Below are 14,119 nucleotides of genomic sequence, written 5' to 3'. Positions count from 1 at the left end.
GAAGGCGGGGCTAGGGGCGGGGCTAGGGGCGGGACCGGGACGCGGGACAGCAACCATCCAGCAAGGCCCGGATTGAGGAGGCGGGAGGGACCCAAGCAGGCGGACGCGGGATTTGGCGCCGCGATCTCGAGGCTTGGCCTGAAGTGGGAGGGGCAGCAAGGCGTGACTAGGGGAGAATCCGAGGAGGCGGAGCAGGGCTCGGGGTGCGGAAAGGGGCGTGGCCAGAGGCGTGGCTGGGCGCTCTGCGGCCATCTTGTTGGGGGGCCCGGGGCGGAGACGAGCCCGAAAGGGCGGGGCCTCGGCGGCAGCGAGAGAGGCGTGGCCGGGGCATCTCGAGGCGGGCCCTGGGGCTGGATCTGGGAGCCAGGAGCGGGGATCTGGGAACCAGGGCGGAGGGCCGCGGCCATGAGCACGGTGGACCTTGCCCGCGTGGGCGTGTGCATCCTGAAGCATGCGGTGACCGGGGAGGTGAGACCGGGCGAGCGCAGGACGGTGGGCGCGTCCCCGGCTCTTGCCCGGGCGCCCTGGCAGCGATGGGGTGGTGGGGGCCGCGGGGCTGGGGCGGGACTGGGGGCCGCGGGGGCGCGCCCCTGAGCCAGCCGCCTGGCAGGCCGTGGAGCTGCGGAGCCTGTGGCGGGATCGCGCGTGCGTGGTGGCCGGGCTGCGGCGCTTCGGCTGCGTGGTGTGCCGCTGGATCGCCCAGGACCTCAGCGGCCTCGCGGGGCTCCTGGACCAGCACGGTGTGCGTCTGGTGGGCGTGGGGCCCGAGGCCCTGGGTCTGCAGGAGTTCCTGGACGGCGGCTACTTCGCGGGAGGTGCGTCCTGTTCCCCGACGCGGCGGCGCAGACACCCTTCCCTAAACTCAGGGCGTTCGGGGCCCTTTCTTGCCCAGCCCTGGCTCTTCTGTCTCCTGGAGTGGCCTTGCTATGTCCACAGGTCAGCGTCCCTCGTCTCTCCCTGCCTCCCGCCCCGCAGCTGGTGGCTGGGTGATGCCCTGCACAGACCTGAGCCTAGCAGCAGAGTCTGTGCGAGCTCTGCCTCTCCGGTTCCACCCGTCACCTCTGGGACTCAGCCCTTCTTCTGAGGGGAGGGGGTCACTCAGCCCTGTTTTACCTCTCCTGGCCCTGGGTGGGTGGGCTGAGCACAGAGGTGGGCAGAAGAACAGAGGGTTGGAAGGAGGAGGGTGATTCTTGGTGGTGAGTGGGTTGGGGGCTGGTTCCAGGCCTGGGGCACACATCTGTGGCTTTCGCTTTCCAGAGCTCTACCTGGATGAGAGCAAGCAGCTTTATAAGGAGCTGGGCTTCAAGCGGTGAGTGGGGACGGGCACCCTCAGGTAGCATGGGGCGGAGGGCCCGGGGTGCCCACCACTCCCTGCCACCTCCTATCCTTGCTGGCAAGGCGGCTCTGGTGGCACTGTCGACCAGCCCTTCTGCCAGGCCTTCTCTTGGGTGCTGGGCGACTGTAACGAGCCACCTTGTCTAGGGCTTACTCTCGGTGTCCAGACCACCTCAGAAGTTGGAGCCTCATGCCCCATCAGGGGCCATCCTAGCTTTCTGGTGTTTGTGCCACAGACTGCCTCCTTTGCTTGGCAGTTGCCAGCTGAGCCAGATCCCTGAGCACACCCAGCCTGCTCCATCCATGCTCCCTGCACCCTCTGTGGCCCTTGGCCAACAGCCACTGGGCTCGGTGTCCAGCCTGCCGGTGGGCTGGGCTGGCTGCTGATCTGGCTGCCTGGGCCATCTCTGAGCCCTGGTGAGGTGGGTGGTGGGGTGGAGTGGGGCCTGACCTAGGAACTGGTCTGTGGACACTGGAGCAGGCTCTGGACCCAGGCTTCTCTGGAGTCTGGCCAAGTGACCTGGTGTCTTCGCAGGTACAACAGCCTGAGCATCCTCCCGGCGGCTCTGGGGAAGCCTGTGCGTGATGTGGCTGCCAAGGTTTGTGTGGGTCAAGGCTGTACAGGCCGGGGGGTGGTGGGAGCTCCCAGGGGCCTTTCCTCTAGGACTGACCCAGGCTTTGCCCACTCCTGACAGGCCAAGGCTGTTGGCATCCAGGGGAACCTGTCTGGGGACCTGCTGCAGAGCGGAGGGCTGCTGGTGGTCAGCAAAGGTGGGTTGAGGGAGGGGCCCCGGCCACTGCCTCAGGGAGGACCTTGCTGAGCTTGGTGGCCTAGCCCAGGCCCTCTCTCTGGCTTGTCAATCTCATCACAGCCCCTCCACCGCATTGTGGCCTGGTTCTGCATGTCTGCTGGGCTGAGCTGGGCTGTGGCAGAACAGCTCATTCATCTGGGTAGCTGAGTGGGGGATATGGCCGGCCAGGTCTGCCCCGCCCTCCCTCCTCCTAGTATGTGGCTTCGAGGTGCAGGCAGCCTTCGGGGCACCCTGACTGCCTGCCCGCTGCTACAGGTGGTGACAAAGTGCTGCTGCATTTCGTTCAGAAGTCCCCAGGCGATTATGTCCCCCAGGAGCACATCCTGCAGGTCCTGGGCATCTCTGCGGAGGTCTGTGCTAGCAACCCGCCTCAGGTGAGCTAGGCCTTGGGGGCACTGCCTGCCAACCCACGCCCTGCCCCCAGGTCCCCTGGGAGGAGCACTCGGCCTGGCTGGGAGCTGAGTCACAGCACCTTGGGTGTCATGCCAATTGTGCCCTGGGATGTGGATGCCCCTGTGACTTGCAGCGGGGACAGGCTGAGAGGGGCCGAAGGGCAGCATGGCTGGATGGACAGGTACCGCGAGGCTGTCCTCAGAGGTGGGGGCGACACGTGGTGGGCAGAGAGAGGCCTGTTCTCTCACCCTCAGGAGGGCTGGGGATTGTCTGAGGGGACCCTCTCAGGCATTTGTCTGGTCCAGTGTCCAGTGGCCCCATGGGCCCCTGCTGTCCCCGCAGTGTGACCGAGAGGTGTGAAGGAGGCGAAGGCCCTGGCCTCCGAGGATCTGGACGGCGGCTGCTGCCCTGGGTGAGCTGGAAGTCCACTTGGAAGAACCGTTGTGGCGTCGCTGGGCCGGGATGCCAAACCTCTCCTGATCCGCCAGCAGCAACGAGCCGTTAAAACTGCAGTTCCTGGCCGGGCGCGGTGGCTCAAGCCTGTAATCCCAGCACTTTGGGAGGCCGAGACGGGCGGATCACGAGGTCAGGAGATCGAGACCATCCTGGCTAACATGGTGAAACCCCGTCTCTACTAAAAAAAATACAAAAAACTAGCCAGGCGTGGTGGTGGGCGCCTGTAGTCCCAGCTACTCGGGAGGCTGAGGCAGGAGAATGGTGGCGGGCGCGTGTAGTCCCAGCTACTCGGGAGGCTGAGGCAGGAGAATGGTGTGAACCCGGGAGGCGGAACTTGCAGTGAGCTGAGATCCGGCCACTGCACTCCAGCCTGGGCCACAGAGCGAGACTCCGCCTCAAAAAAACAAAACAAAACAAAACAAAACACTGCAGTTCCTGGCCACGTACTGCTTCGCAAGTGCTGAGCCCTGCATCCTCCATAGCTCCCGCCTCGCTCACTGTTGAAGCCCTCGGGGCGGCCAAGGTAGCTGTGAGTCCCAGGTGTCATCTTCCTGCTTTGCGAGTGTCTCTGGAGACCTTGGGCCTTTGGCCTGTGGGGCACTGGGGACGGTAACCTCACTGCCCTGTCAGTCCCTTCAAAGGCGACAGGCCTGAACCCACGTCAGGAGAGGCGTGTGGGGTCAGCTGCAGCAGGGTCGGGGTCAGTGTCGTGTCTGGTGGGAGCCACTCAGGAGAGTTGGGTTTTCAGGGCAGAGATGGGCTTGATTCCACCTGGTGGGGTGGGTGGACCCTGGAGACTCTCAGGTGATGGGCCAGCCTGCCCCCAGCCCCTTTACTGATGGCAGAATCATTGTTTGCACCTGCTGGGGATGGCCTGTGGGGCGGCCGGCCTGGGAGGGTCTTAGCCCAGTTAGGTGCATCCAGCTTCCTGGCCACCTTTCCTTGGGGATCCTAACAGGCCCAGAGCAGAACCCCTTACCTCCCAGGTCAGACTAGCTGCTCAGGCCCTCCCCTCCCATGCAGGCCGGTGACAACCGCAGCCCTCCCTGTACTCCTTAGTCCAAACCTGGGGGCCACTGTGGGCTCCTGCGGGTCTCCCAGCTCCCTTTCCGCCCCAACCCCACCCTCTCAGTGGCCATTTAAAAATGCATAGCAGGCGACCCACCGCATCCCTTTGGTTCAGCCCCTCCTCTGGTTTTCAGTTACACAAAGCTAAAATGTCAGGTTCCCAGCTGCAGCTCTCTGGGTCCCCCGACACCCCAGTGGGGCTCCCCGCATCTGAATGTGTGGTCCCTGGGGTGGGCACTTGGGGGCATCCTGGTCACTGCTGGCCCTGGCATTGGACCCTAGAAGACTTGACTGGAACTGGCTCCCTCCCCATCAGCTCCCAGCTGTCATTCTCCCCCCATCCCCGGGCAGCTGTTGTGCCCAAGGCCACTGCCACCTGTCTGCCCACCCTGGTCCCTCCCAGACAAGTAAGGCCTCTGATTTCTTTGAAGCATTTACTTAGCTCAAGTCTGAAGCTGTGGATATTGGAAGACAATGCACCTTGGAGGGTGGGCAGGACACAGTTGATCGTCTCTATAGGGCTGTGACGGGGGCGCTGAGCCCCGCGGGTGTCCGTAGAGGGGACTCTGGGCCAGGTGCTGCACTGAACACTCCTCATCCCTGGGTGTCGGGCAGGTGGCTGCACCCTAGGCCAGGTGCGGAGGCCTGGCAGGCAGGCTTGGCATGGTCGGCCGGGGCGGGACACATGCTGGGTTGCCGCTGGCTGCACCTTCTCCGCACAGATGCCTCAGAGCAGCGGATGGTCGTGGGCCGCGCAGCGCGGCGGGGCCTTGGCTACCACACGCGGCATCGCTCCTTGGGGTGCATGGGGGTGCCCTGGGCACAGTGGAACGTGTCTGCAAAGGCGGCCAGGTTCTGCAGTGACCCCAGTACCCTGTGGGTGGGCGGGTGTGACAGCAGGAGCATTGCCATCTTGGACAAACACGACCATTTTAAGTTCCCGTGATTAAAAACCAGCCCAAAACATCAGCCTGATGGCTCATGTCAGTATGACCAGAAACATTTCAGCTGTGAGATAAACCCCCATCTGACCAGAAACATGCCAATCCCGAGAATAACCTCCCCTCCAACCAGAGATATTCCAACTCTGCAATAAAACTTTCCTTCACACAGAAACATTCCCAGCCTGCGGTAGGCTCCCCCTTCCTAAACTCTTAAATACCCTTAGTCTGTAAGAGAATGTTCCTGACTGAAATCGGCCAGAAGCCCCTCTCAGGTTGATTCTCAAAATAAACCTGTCTTTGCTGAGCCGCTTTTTGTGCTTTCTTCTTTAAGTCTGATAGGCCACTGGGGTGGGGGTGAGGGGGTTGTGGGTGGCAAAGGGGTTGTGGGTATGGGAGCACTTGCCTGTACTTCAGAGGACTGTGGACATCTGTCTTGATAGATTGGATGGCGAACTCGGGCCGGTAGGACCCGCACCACACCTGTGGGCATGTGGGGGGTGTGGCTACAGGTGATGGGGATGGGGTCGCCAGGAGGGGTGGGGGAGGGTCTCCACTATCCCCAGGCTGCCCCTTCTAGGGTGGGGCGAGGGGAGCCAGCAGGTGCCCCCCTCCTCCCATCAGCATTCGAATCCTCTCCAGCTCCCACCCCCTGCCCCTCATGCTTTTCCCCCAAGGGGCCTTCCACGCTGGGTTCTGGTCCCTGGAGGCACCCCAGGGCAGGCCCTCCAGAGGTGAGTGGGGAAGCATGGGGATGGTGGGAACAGGACTGTGGCTGCCACCTGGGCATAGCTGATGAAGAAGAGTTGCTCATGGGTGAGATCCAGGCCGGGCAGCTGCTGGTCCTTGCCACCCTCTGCCATCCACTTGAGGTAGGCCTGCAGGCACCGGATGGGAGCTGGGCTCAGGCCTGCCAGCCTGGACTCCAGAACCCTCAGATCTCAGGGCAGAGCAGAGATCTGGCTCTAGGACCTACCCCTGTGGGGGTCCTGCTGCTGCAGCGACTTTGTGCAAGGGCCCCTCGCACACTCCATGGATGAGTGCTCACCACCTCAGTCACTCAGAGACCCTTGAACTGGGCTCTAGGGGGGATCCCTGGCCAGGCAGCTCATCCTGAATGAGCCCCTGATGCCCCCTCCCCTGCCATGCTAACACCCCCTCCCCTGCCAGACCCCACTTTGCCCTGCCAGGCCCCACCTTGTAGGCTTGTCGCACCCCTCCGTTGTCGGCAATGTTTTCCCCAAGGGTGTTGAATCCGTTCACCTGCGCACAGGAGACAGGACTGGGGCAGCCCCCGCCCTGACTCCCCTCTCCCTCAGGGCTGGGGCTGGGGATCCAGTCCCCCCGCAGCCTTGGTGCTGGTGGCAGTGCTCACGTTCTGTTTGTCCGCCAGGTCCCAGGAGTAGTTGCTGTACTGGTAGATCATGCACTCCGACTGCTCCCGGAAGTGCTGGGTGGAGAAGTTACTCCACCAATCCATCATGTTGCCATCCTTGTCAAAGTTCCGGCCTGGGCAGGGGCAGAGGAGGGCTGCCCACATGCCCCTGGCTGCACTGTGCTCAGCCCCACGGCAACCACTGTGCCTGGCCCCTCCTGCAGCCAGCCCCAGTACGGAGAGCCCATGGTCTGAGCAGGCACGGGCTCCAAAGAGCAGCAGCTGTCTGCGGCTACACAGCCCCCAGAAAGGGAGGGCGTCAGTGGTCTCCCGTGCCACCCCGAGTCTAGGGCCTAGCGCCTGGTCCTGTGGTCTCGGAGGCATCATGGTTTAAGGGCTCCTCTTGTGATGCCCAAACTGTAAACCCCAGGTGAGGGGAGGACGTGGTCCCTGGGGACACAGGGCTGCCCACGGAATGTCCCGATGGCCGAGCCACAGGAGAAAACCAGCCGGGGCCCCTGTCCCAGGCAGGTCAGTCCCCACCAAGGGGCGGAGGTCAGCATGGCCATGGCGGGGGTGGCACACTCCCCTGGTGAAGGATGCCGGCCGCCTGGAGAGGCTCCCCAGGCTGGGATCTGGGCTTCACTGCTGTGCTGGGCAGTGTCGTCATCCCTATGTCACAGGCCGTGGGAGGGAAGTGCCCAGTGCCAGGTGGAGTCAGGGTCATAGGCTGGAGTCCCTGGGTCCCCTCCACCATGCTGGGAGTCAGTGCCCTCAGACAGGGCCCCAGCCTGGCATTCAAGGCCTGCTCTGCCCCCACAGCTCCCTGAGGACCTGGCCTCGGTGTCCCCATTAAAACCGCGAAGGGGTTAAATGGAGCGCCCCCAGGCCCCTTCCCGGCTGCTTCTCTGAGGAGAGGGGAGGGCGCGTGTGGTTGGAGGGGTGGCCCCTCACCATTGTCATCAAAGCCGTGCGTGATCTCGTGCCCGATCACCATCCCAATGCCTCCGAAGTTCAAGGCCTGTGGCTGCTCCTTGCTGAAGAAGGGGGGCTGGAGGATCCCGGCAGGGAACACTGTCCCCAAGGTGGGACAAAGAACAAACTGTGAGCGGATGCATCTGCTGTGTGCCAGGCTCAGGGGTGGCGCCGCCAGGGGTTCTCACACTTGATCCCACAGACAGGGAGGCAGAGGTCAGGACCCCCTCAATTTACAGATGAGGACAGGGAGGTTCAGAGGCTGGGCGGGCTCGTGCCTGGCAGACCCAGGACCTCAGTCCGGCCTCCTCCCACCATCCTGTTCTGTCCGCGGGAAAGGCTCCATGCCGCCTGCCACGTCCCTCCCTGAGCCCCTGATAGGCATGGGAGCGAATGTTCCCCATGGGGGCAGCAAGGGGTGATGTAGGAGAGCGTTCTGAGAACAGGCTGGGGTGCCCCCAGGAGGAAGGGATGGGCAGGGGGCTGCAAGCCGCCCCTTCAACTCTGGCGCCAAAAGGCTTGGGTGGGCGGGGAGCGGGAGGAACTTACCAATCTGGTTTCGGTTTGGGGAGTAGAATGCATTGACCACCGCCGCCCCCATGATCCAGCTGTGATAGACAAGCCGGTCTCTGGGAGCCGCCTCTCTGGGGACCCTCCCTCTGGGCTCTCTCTGCCTCGGTGGACCAGAGCCCACCCTGGCCACACCAGAGGAGGGGCGAGGCCTATCCCAAGATCTGGGTCCTTCCTGGGGTCCCTGAGGAGGAGGTGACTTGGGCCCCAGAAAGCAGAGGGTGAAGATGGGCCCAGTGACTGCCCCCCCCGAGCTGGCACTGGACCCCAGCCGTGCATCTAGTCTCCCTGCCTGGCAGGTAGCCCTGTATGCCTTACTGGCCACTCCATGGCCCCCCCATGCCGTGCCAGGGATGCCACTCACAGATTTGGGTCCACCTTTTCCCGAAGCTTCCTGAGGCTCCGCTGGGCGCCCACCTTGAGGTTCTGCAGACTGTTCTCAAAGTACAGGTCCTCTGAGAAGTTCAGCTATGGGAGAGGTGCAGTCACTGCCAGATGCTCGGGCTGGGCCCTCAGAGGGGCAAGGGGAGAGGTCCCGGGTGGTTGGGGAAGGACCTCAAGCCTCGCCAGGCGTCTGCACGTGGACAATCGGCTGTGGGTGCAGGTGGGTGGGGCAGCCCTGGCTGTGAGCGTTTATGTGACTCTGAGCAAGTCCCTCATCCCTCCAGGCTTCTGTTTCCCCATCTGTACACTGAGGGTAGTGCTGGAGCCACCACCCTGGGGCTCGGTGAGGATAGCTATGTTAGCATCCAGGAGGAGGGCGCAGGGTTTGGCACAGAGGAACCCCCAGGAAATCAGGGCCCATGTCCATGGTGTAGGGGGCGGTTTAGGGCTGGGGTGAGGGGTGTACGTTGGAGTACTCCTCGTCCAGGCGCCTGTCCGTCTCCTCCAGGATGTAGTCAGGGTGGCCGATCTGCTCCCGGATGCTCATGGCCTGAATGGGGAGGAGGGACTGGCCAGGGGGTGCCCCACTGCATATGGGATCAGCCCTGGGGCCGGTCAGTGAGTGCCCCACTGTGGGAGGGGTGGGCCCAGGGCATCCTGGCTGTGCTATCCCTGTCCTGTGGGTGAGGGACTGGGGGGCTCCGGGACTTGGCCCTCACCTTGCAGTCTCTGGGGTGGTTTAAGGGGGACAGAGCATTGAAGGCTCGGCCTACCTGACCTAGAACCCAAAAGCCCATCACGGGTCTGGCTCTGCCCACCTGACCTTCAGCCCAACAGCCCGCCAGGGGTCCGGGTGGGGGCAGGGGCCCTGGAGGGGTCACTTGGCTGCCGTCTGTCACTTGGGTCCAGAGGGGCTTCTGGTGGGTCTGACCCTCGCTCCCAAGGCCACTGCTACCCCCACTGGCTCCTGGGGGGCACTGTGGATGTCCCAGGCCTGGCTTCCCACCCTTGTCTGCTTTTCCTCAGCTCCGCAGTGGACGAGTGGTCCTGTCTGTGCCTCCTGGGGCTGCCTTCTCCCCATGGGGGCTGTCAGGCGGCTTTGTCGGGGCAGTGCTGCCCGTGCCCAGATCCAGTTGGGGCTGCCCTGGCCTCTGCGAGCCACATACCTTCTCCTGTGCCTTCTTCTTGGACTCCTCATCCATCCAGCCCAGCTCATCCAGCGTCTCCACAAACACTGTCCGCACCTTGTCAATGAGTTCTCTGACCTGGGAAGCAGGCATGGCCCTCGTGTCCCAGACTCATCCGGAGGGCAGACGACCAACCTTCGAGGGCTTTGGGGAGGTTTGGTCTGAGCCTCGCCGGGACAAGGCCCTGGGCTGCCCAGCTGTGGGCCTCTCGGGTGAGGTGTGGGGCTGCTAGGGGGACGAGATGACCACCCAACTTCAGGGTCCTCCCTGCCTGGGGCAGGGTCCTCATGGGCCTGGGGCAACTTGTACTACCTGTGCCTTTCCCAGCTGAACCTGCAGGGCCCAGGAGTGGGGCCCGATGGTCGGCTGGGGTCAGGGGCACGGGGGCGGGCACGGCTTCCCTTGGCCTCCCTCTGTCTGGTGCACTGGGGCAGGTGTGGCTCTCCCAGGGGCCCCTGAGCCTGGGCAGGGTGGGAGTCCCAGGGCAGGGAGGCTCAGCGTCCCTGCGGAAGGCTGGCCCCCGGTGGGCCATGGATGAGGGGTGCCCACCATGCTCTTGCTCTCTGCAGGGAATGCCTCCCTGACGTAGAGGGAGCCCACGGCGTTCTCCATATTGCTGTTGACGTAGCCCACACACTCACGCCAGCGTACCTCCTCCACCATCGTGCCGAACAGTGCCTGGCAGGGCCACCTGTTCATGCCACTGGCCCCCACGTCAGCCTCGCCAGGCCTGGCATGGGGCCCTGGGCTTACGGGGCGAGCAGACCCACCTATCCTCAGACTCAGGGTGCCCCGGGGCCAGCAGGGGGCATGGGATGGTCTCAGCCTTGCCTCTGGGTGCTGCAGTGGCAGAGGGAGGATGGGCATGCCGTTGTGATTGGGGGGCCTCCCCCGCGTGAGAGCTGGGCCTTTACCCTGGGGAGCTGGGGGGTTCCTCCCCAGTCCCTGTCCTGGCTGTCTGGCTGGACTCTGCTGTCCAGGACTCTGGCCCCAGTCCCAAGGCACTTGGATAGTGCTGACCCCAGAGCAAGGCCTGGGACCACGTGCCTCTCAGCCACCAGCTCCCAGGGCCCTGGTTTCCCCATTGTTGAAGCAGCTGTGAGAACACCTGCTCATCTGTCCCCAGGGACACAGGGGCACGAGACTCTAGACCCCAGACTCAGGCAAGCCCAGGGAGCGCCGTGCCCAGCGTCCTGCCCAGCGCCATGCCCAGCGTCCTGCCCAGCGCCGTGCCCAGCGCCCTGCCCAGCGCTGTGCCCAGCATCCTGCCCAGCGCTCTGCCCAGCGTCCTGCCCAGCGCCGTGCCCAGCGCCATGCCCAGCGTCCTGCCCAGCGCTGTGCCCAGCGTCCTGCCCAGAGCTGTGCCCACCACCCTACCACACCTTCCAGGCTGCAGGACTTCCTGCCCCCTAGGAAAGGGAGGCAGCCCTTTCTGCCTCCCCAGGAGCTCCTAGACTCAGTGCCCCACTGACGCGTGGCTCACAGATGTCTCTGAGCCCCCAATGGCACCAGGAGGCTTGACTTGCCCCCAGTTTGCCTCTGCCTCAGTCTCCCCATTGCAGTGGGGGCCTCTGTCCCTCTCATTACTCCAGCAAAGGTCTTGAGAGTCCCGACTCCCCTCTGCCCTTAGCCCCTATACCCAATCCCTCAGCTGCTGCAGTCAATACCTCCCCTGGGTCTGTCTGTCTGCCACCACCCTGGCCAAACCCGTCACCTCACCTGGGTGACCACATTGGCCTCCATGCTGACCCTGCCCCCTACTCAGCTCACTGTCTCTAGAACAGCCAGAATCTCCCTAGGGCCTCCCTGCGGTTCCCTGTCTCCACCTTCACCCCAGCCGGGAGCAGCCACAGTGACTACAGAGCAGGAAATCTGACCGAGTCTCTGCTCTTAGCACCCTGGTGGCTTTCAGACGGGGAGTACAACCCAAACCGGCTGCTGCGGCCCGCAGTCACCTCACTTCCCTCCCTGCCCTCTTCTCCTTCCTGTCCCCTGCTGACCCCGGGTCTGGCCCCCGGCCCCTGCCTGCTCCTGCCTCTGGCCTCTGCACTGGCACTGGCTGTTTCTTCTCCCGGGAAATCACCCTGCCTTCTCTTCAGGCCTTTAAGGTCTCAAATGTCACCTTCCCGGAGCAACGCTCCCTGCCCTCGTCCCTCCCTGCCTCCACACCACATCATGCTCTGTGGTTTTGGCAGAGCTGTGTTCTGCCTTGTTGACTGCTCATGGTTAACCAGGGTAGGCGCCTCGCCCTGCCTCGTCCATGGCTGTGACCCTCGGTACATGCCCACAGCTTATGCTCAGCATCATGGCCTGAATGAATGAGTGCCGGGCCAGGCTTCAGGTGGGGCAGGGGCTCACCTTGCGGTAGTTCACTCGTGTGTCCTTGAATCTCTGGCTTAGGCTGCCAATGCGGTCCAGCACCAGACGCCAGACCAGGTAGTTCTGTATGGTCCTGGAGGCAGAAGGTAGAGGGTGAGGGGGAGAACAGGTGAGAGGTCTTTGCAAGGGAGGAGATATGGCTTAGGGCCCTTGGCCAGCACGTTCCACCCCAAACAGAGAGTTACGGGTGCTGGAGGACACCTCCTCCAAGATCCAGCCCATCTGCCCCGGGTGCTTGGGACCTGACACATCTTTAATGTAAGGCTCCACTGGCCACTAAAGCTTAACCCATCATGTCCCACACCCCTCAGGGCAGATGCTTCATAGGGTCCCTTCCTGGGAGCAGAAGCTGTGTTGGGGAGGATGGGAGAGCAGGGGCAAAGATGCTGAGGCCTTTGGAGACCCTCCCAGGGCCTCACCTGGCTGAGTAGGTGTCAATGATGTTTTCAAGGTTCTGCAGGTAGGGGATGCCATAGACCACCACTTCCTCATCTGGCAGCAGCTTGATTTTGACAGAGGATAGCACAGTTTGTATGAACAGAGTCCAGTTAAATCCCTGTGGATAGAGGAAGTGGGGAGAAAAGAGGGAGAGAGAGAGAGAGGGAGAAACAGTTCCTGCGAACCTAAGAAACCCAGCCCCCATTGAAGAATGTTCAAGGAATAAGAGAGAACGTGCAGGTAATCAGCTTCAGGAAAGGTGGGTGACATTAGTACAGAGCCTACAGCTGTAAAAACACAAGTGATCATGCAGATACATGTGAAAGCCTAAGTATAACAGGCAAGTTCCTAGAAAAACACAACTTAGTGAAAATGACAAAAAAAAAGAAATAGAAAATATGACTAGTCTTCTAGGTTAAATAAATAGAATCTTTAATTTAAAAAATTTCCAAAAAGAAATTTCCAGACCCATCTGGCTTCACCAGTGGATTCTATCTGACATTTAAAGAAAACTGCCAATCTTACTAAAACTTTCCAGAGATGAGAAAATGTTTTTCAACTTGATTTTTGAGGCCAAGAATAACCTTAATACCAAAATAGGCTATTATAAGCAGAGGAAATAATAAGCCAGTCTCATTTATGTCATAGATACAAAAGTTCTAAGCAAAATATTAGCAAATAGCACCTAGCCATACTTGTACAAAATGCCATAATACCTCACAGCTGAATTAGATTTATTCAAGGAATACGAGTCTGGCATAACATTTGAAACTCATATCATTTTTTTTTTTTTTTTGAGACGGAGTCTCACTCTGTCGCCCAGGCTGGAGTGCAGTGGCCAGATCTCAGCTCACTGCAAGCTCCGCCTCCCGGGTTTACGCCATTCTCCTGCCTCAGCCTCCCGAGTAGCTGGGACTACAGGCGCCCGCCACTACGCCCGGCTAGTTTTTTGTATTTTTTTTTAGTAGAGACGGGGTTTCACTGTGTTAGCCAGGATGGTCTCTATCTCCTGACCTCGTGATCCGCCCGTCTCGGCCTCCCACAGTGCTGGGATTACAGGCTTGAGCCACCGTGCCCGGCCTGAAACTCAAATCATTTTAATCCACTACGATAACTGAATAAAGGAGGAAAGTCACATGATCATTTCAACAGGTGCAGAAAAGGCATTTGATAAAATCTGCTATCTATTCATAATAAAAACGCTTGGCAAATAAAAATAGAAGGGGCCGGCCACAGTGGCTCACGCCTGTAATCCCAACACTTTGGAAGACTGAGGGGGGTGGATCACTTGAGGCCAGGAGTTCAAGATCAGTCTGGCCAACATGGCGAAACCCTGTGTCTACTAAAAATACAAAAATTAGCTGGGCATGGTGGCACACGCCTGTAGTCCCAGCTACTTGGGAGACTGAGGCAGGAGAATTGCTTGAACCTGGGAAGCAGAGGTTATAGTGAGCTGAGATTGCTTCACTGCACTCCAGCCTGCATGACAGAGCAAGACTCTGTCTCAAATAAAAAAAAAAAAAAAAAAGGCCAGGCGCGGTGGCTCAAGCCTGTAATCCCAGCACTTTGGGAGGCCGAGACGGGCGGATCACGAGGTCAGGAGATCGAGACCATCTTGGCTAACCTGGTGAAACCCTGTCTCTACTAAAAAAATACAAAAAACTAGCCGGGCGAGGTGGCGGGCGCCTGTGGTCCCAGTTACTCGGGAGGCTGAGGCAGGAGAATGGCCTGAACCCGGGAGGCGGAGCTTGCAGTGAGCTGAGATCCGGCCACTGTACTCCAGCCTGGGCGACAGAGGGAGACTCC

At 61.3% G+C, this 14,119-nt stretch overlaps 2 protein-coding genes across 3 annotated transcripts in view; one reads left to right on the top strand and one right to left on the bottom strand.

Annotated features, from left to right (window-relative positions):
• The first annotated feature begins 276 nt into the window (after window positions 1-276).
• Window positions 277-3,174, top strand: PRXL2B (peroxiredoxin like 2B). 2 transcript variants are annotated; one of them, XM_023215159.2, is made up of 7 exons: window positions 277-468; window positions 611-815; window positions 1,258-1,309; window positions 1,871-1,934; window positions 2,031-2,106; window positions 2,403-2,521; window positions 2,883-3,174. In XM_023215159.2, exons 1-7 carry the CDS (start codon window positions 406-408, stop codon window positions 2,898-2,900), a joined length of 597 nt encoding a protein of 198 aa, XP_023070927.1. In that variant the 5' UTR covers window positions 277-405; the 3' UTR covers window positions 2,901-3,174. The 2 variants fall into 2 exon arrangements, with proteins under 2 accessions (XP_023070927.1, XP_023070928.1); XM_023215160.1 differs by having other exon boundaries at window positions 2,011-2,106; window positions 2,435-2,521.
• Window positions 3,175-3,424: 250 nt separating this feature from the next.
• The window catches only part of MMEL1 (membrane metalloendopeptidase like 1), a 44,579-nt gene continuing 33,884 nt past the window's right edge, over window positions 3,425-14,119 (bottom strand). The window contains exons 12-24 of the mRNA XM_023215161.2: window positions 12,295-12,431; window positions 11,855-11,948; window positions 10,046-10,174; window positions 9,476-9,574; window positions 8,776-8,859; window positions 8,290-8,393; window positions 7,905-7,963; window positions 7,335-7,454; window positions 6,381-6,514; window positions 6,203-6,268; window positions 5,788-5,883; window positions 5,412-5,488; window positions 3,425-4,938 (exon numbers count right to left, since the gene is read on the bottom strand). Of these exons, the coding sequence (XP_023070929.1) occupies window positions 4,839-4,938; window positions 5,412-5,488; window positions 5,788-5,883; window positions 6,203-6,268; window positions 6,381-6,514; window positions 7,335-7,454; window positions 7,905-7,963; window positions 8,290-8,393; window positions 8,776-8,859; window positions 9,476-9,574; window positions 10,046-10,174; window positions 11,855-11,948; window positions 12,295-12,431 (1,299 nt within the window). The 3' untranslated portion in view covers window positions 3,425-4,838. The remainder of the gene's footprint in view (window positions 4,939-5,411; window positions 5,489-5,787; window positions 5,884-6,202; window positions 6,269-6,380; window positions 6,515-7,334; window positions 7,455-7,904; window positions 7,964-8,289; window positions 8,394-8,775; window positions 8,860-9,475; window positions 9,575-10,045; window positions 10,175-11,854; window positions 11,949-12,294; window positions 12,432-14,119) is intronic.

This window comes from Piliocolobus tephrosceles, chromosome 1 (genome assembly GCF_002776525.5).
Source record: "Piliocolobus tephrosceles isolate RC106 chromosome 1, ASM277652v3, whole genome shotgun sequence".
Classification (NCBI taxonomy): Eukaryota; Metazoa; Chordata; class Mammalia; order Primates; family Cercopithecidae; genus Piliocolobus; species Piliocolobus tephrosceles.
Note: the sequence above shows the minus strand (reverse complement) of the source record. Positions and strands in the feature narration are given on the sequence as shown.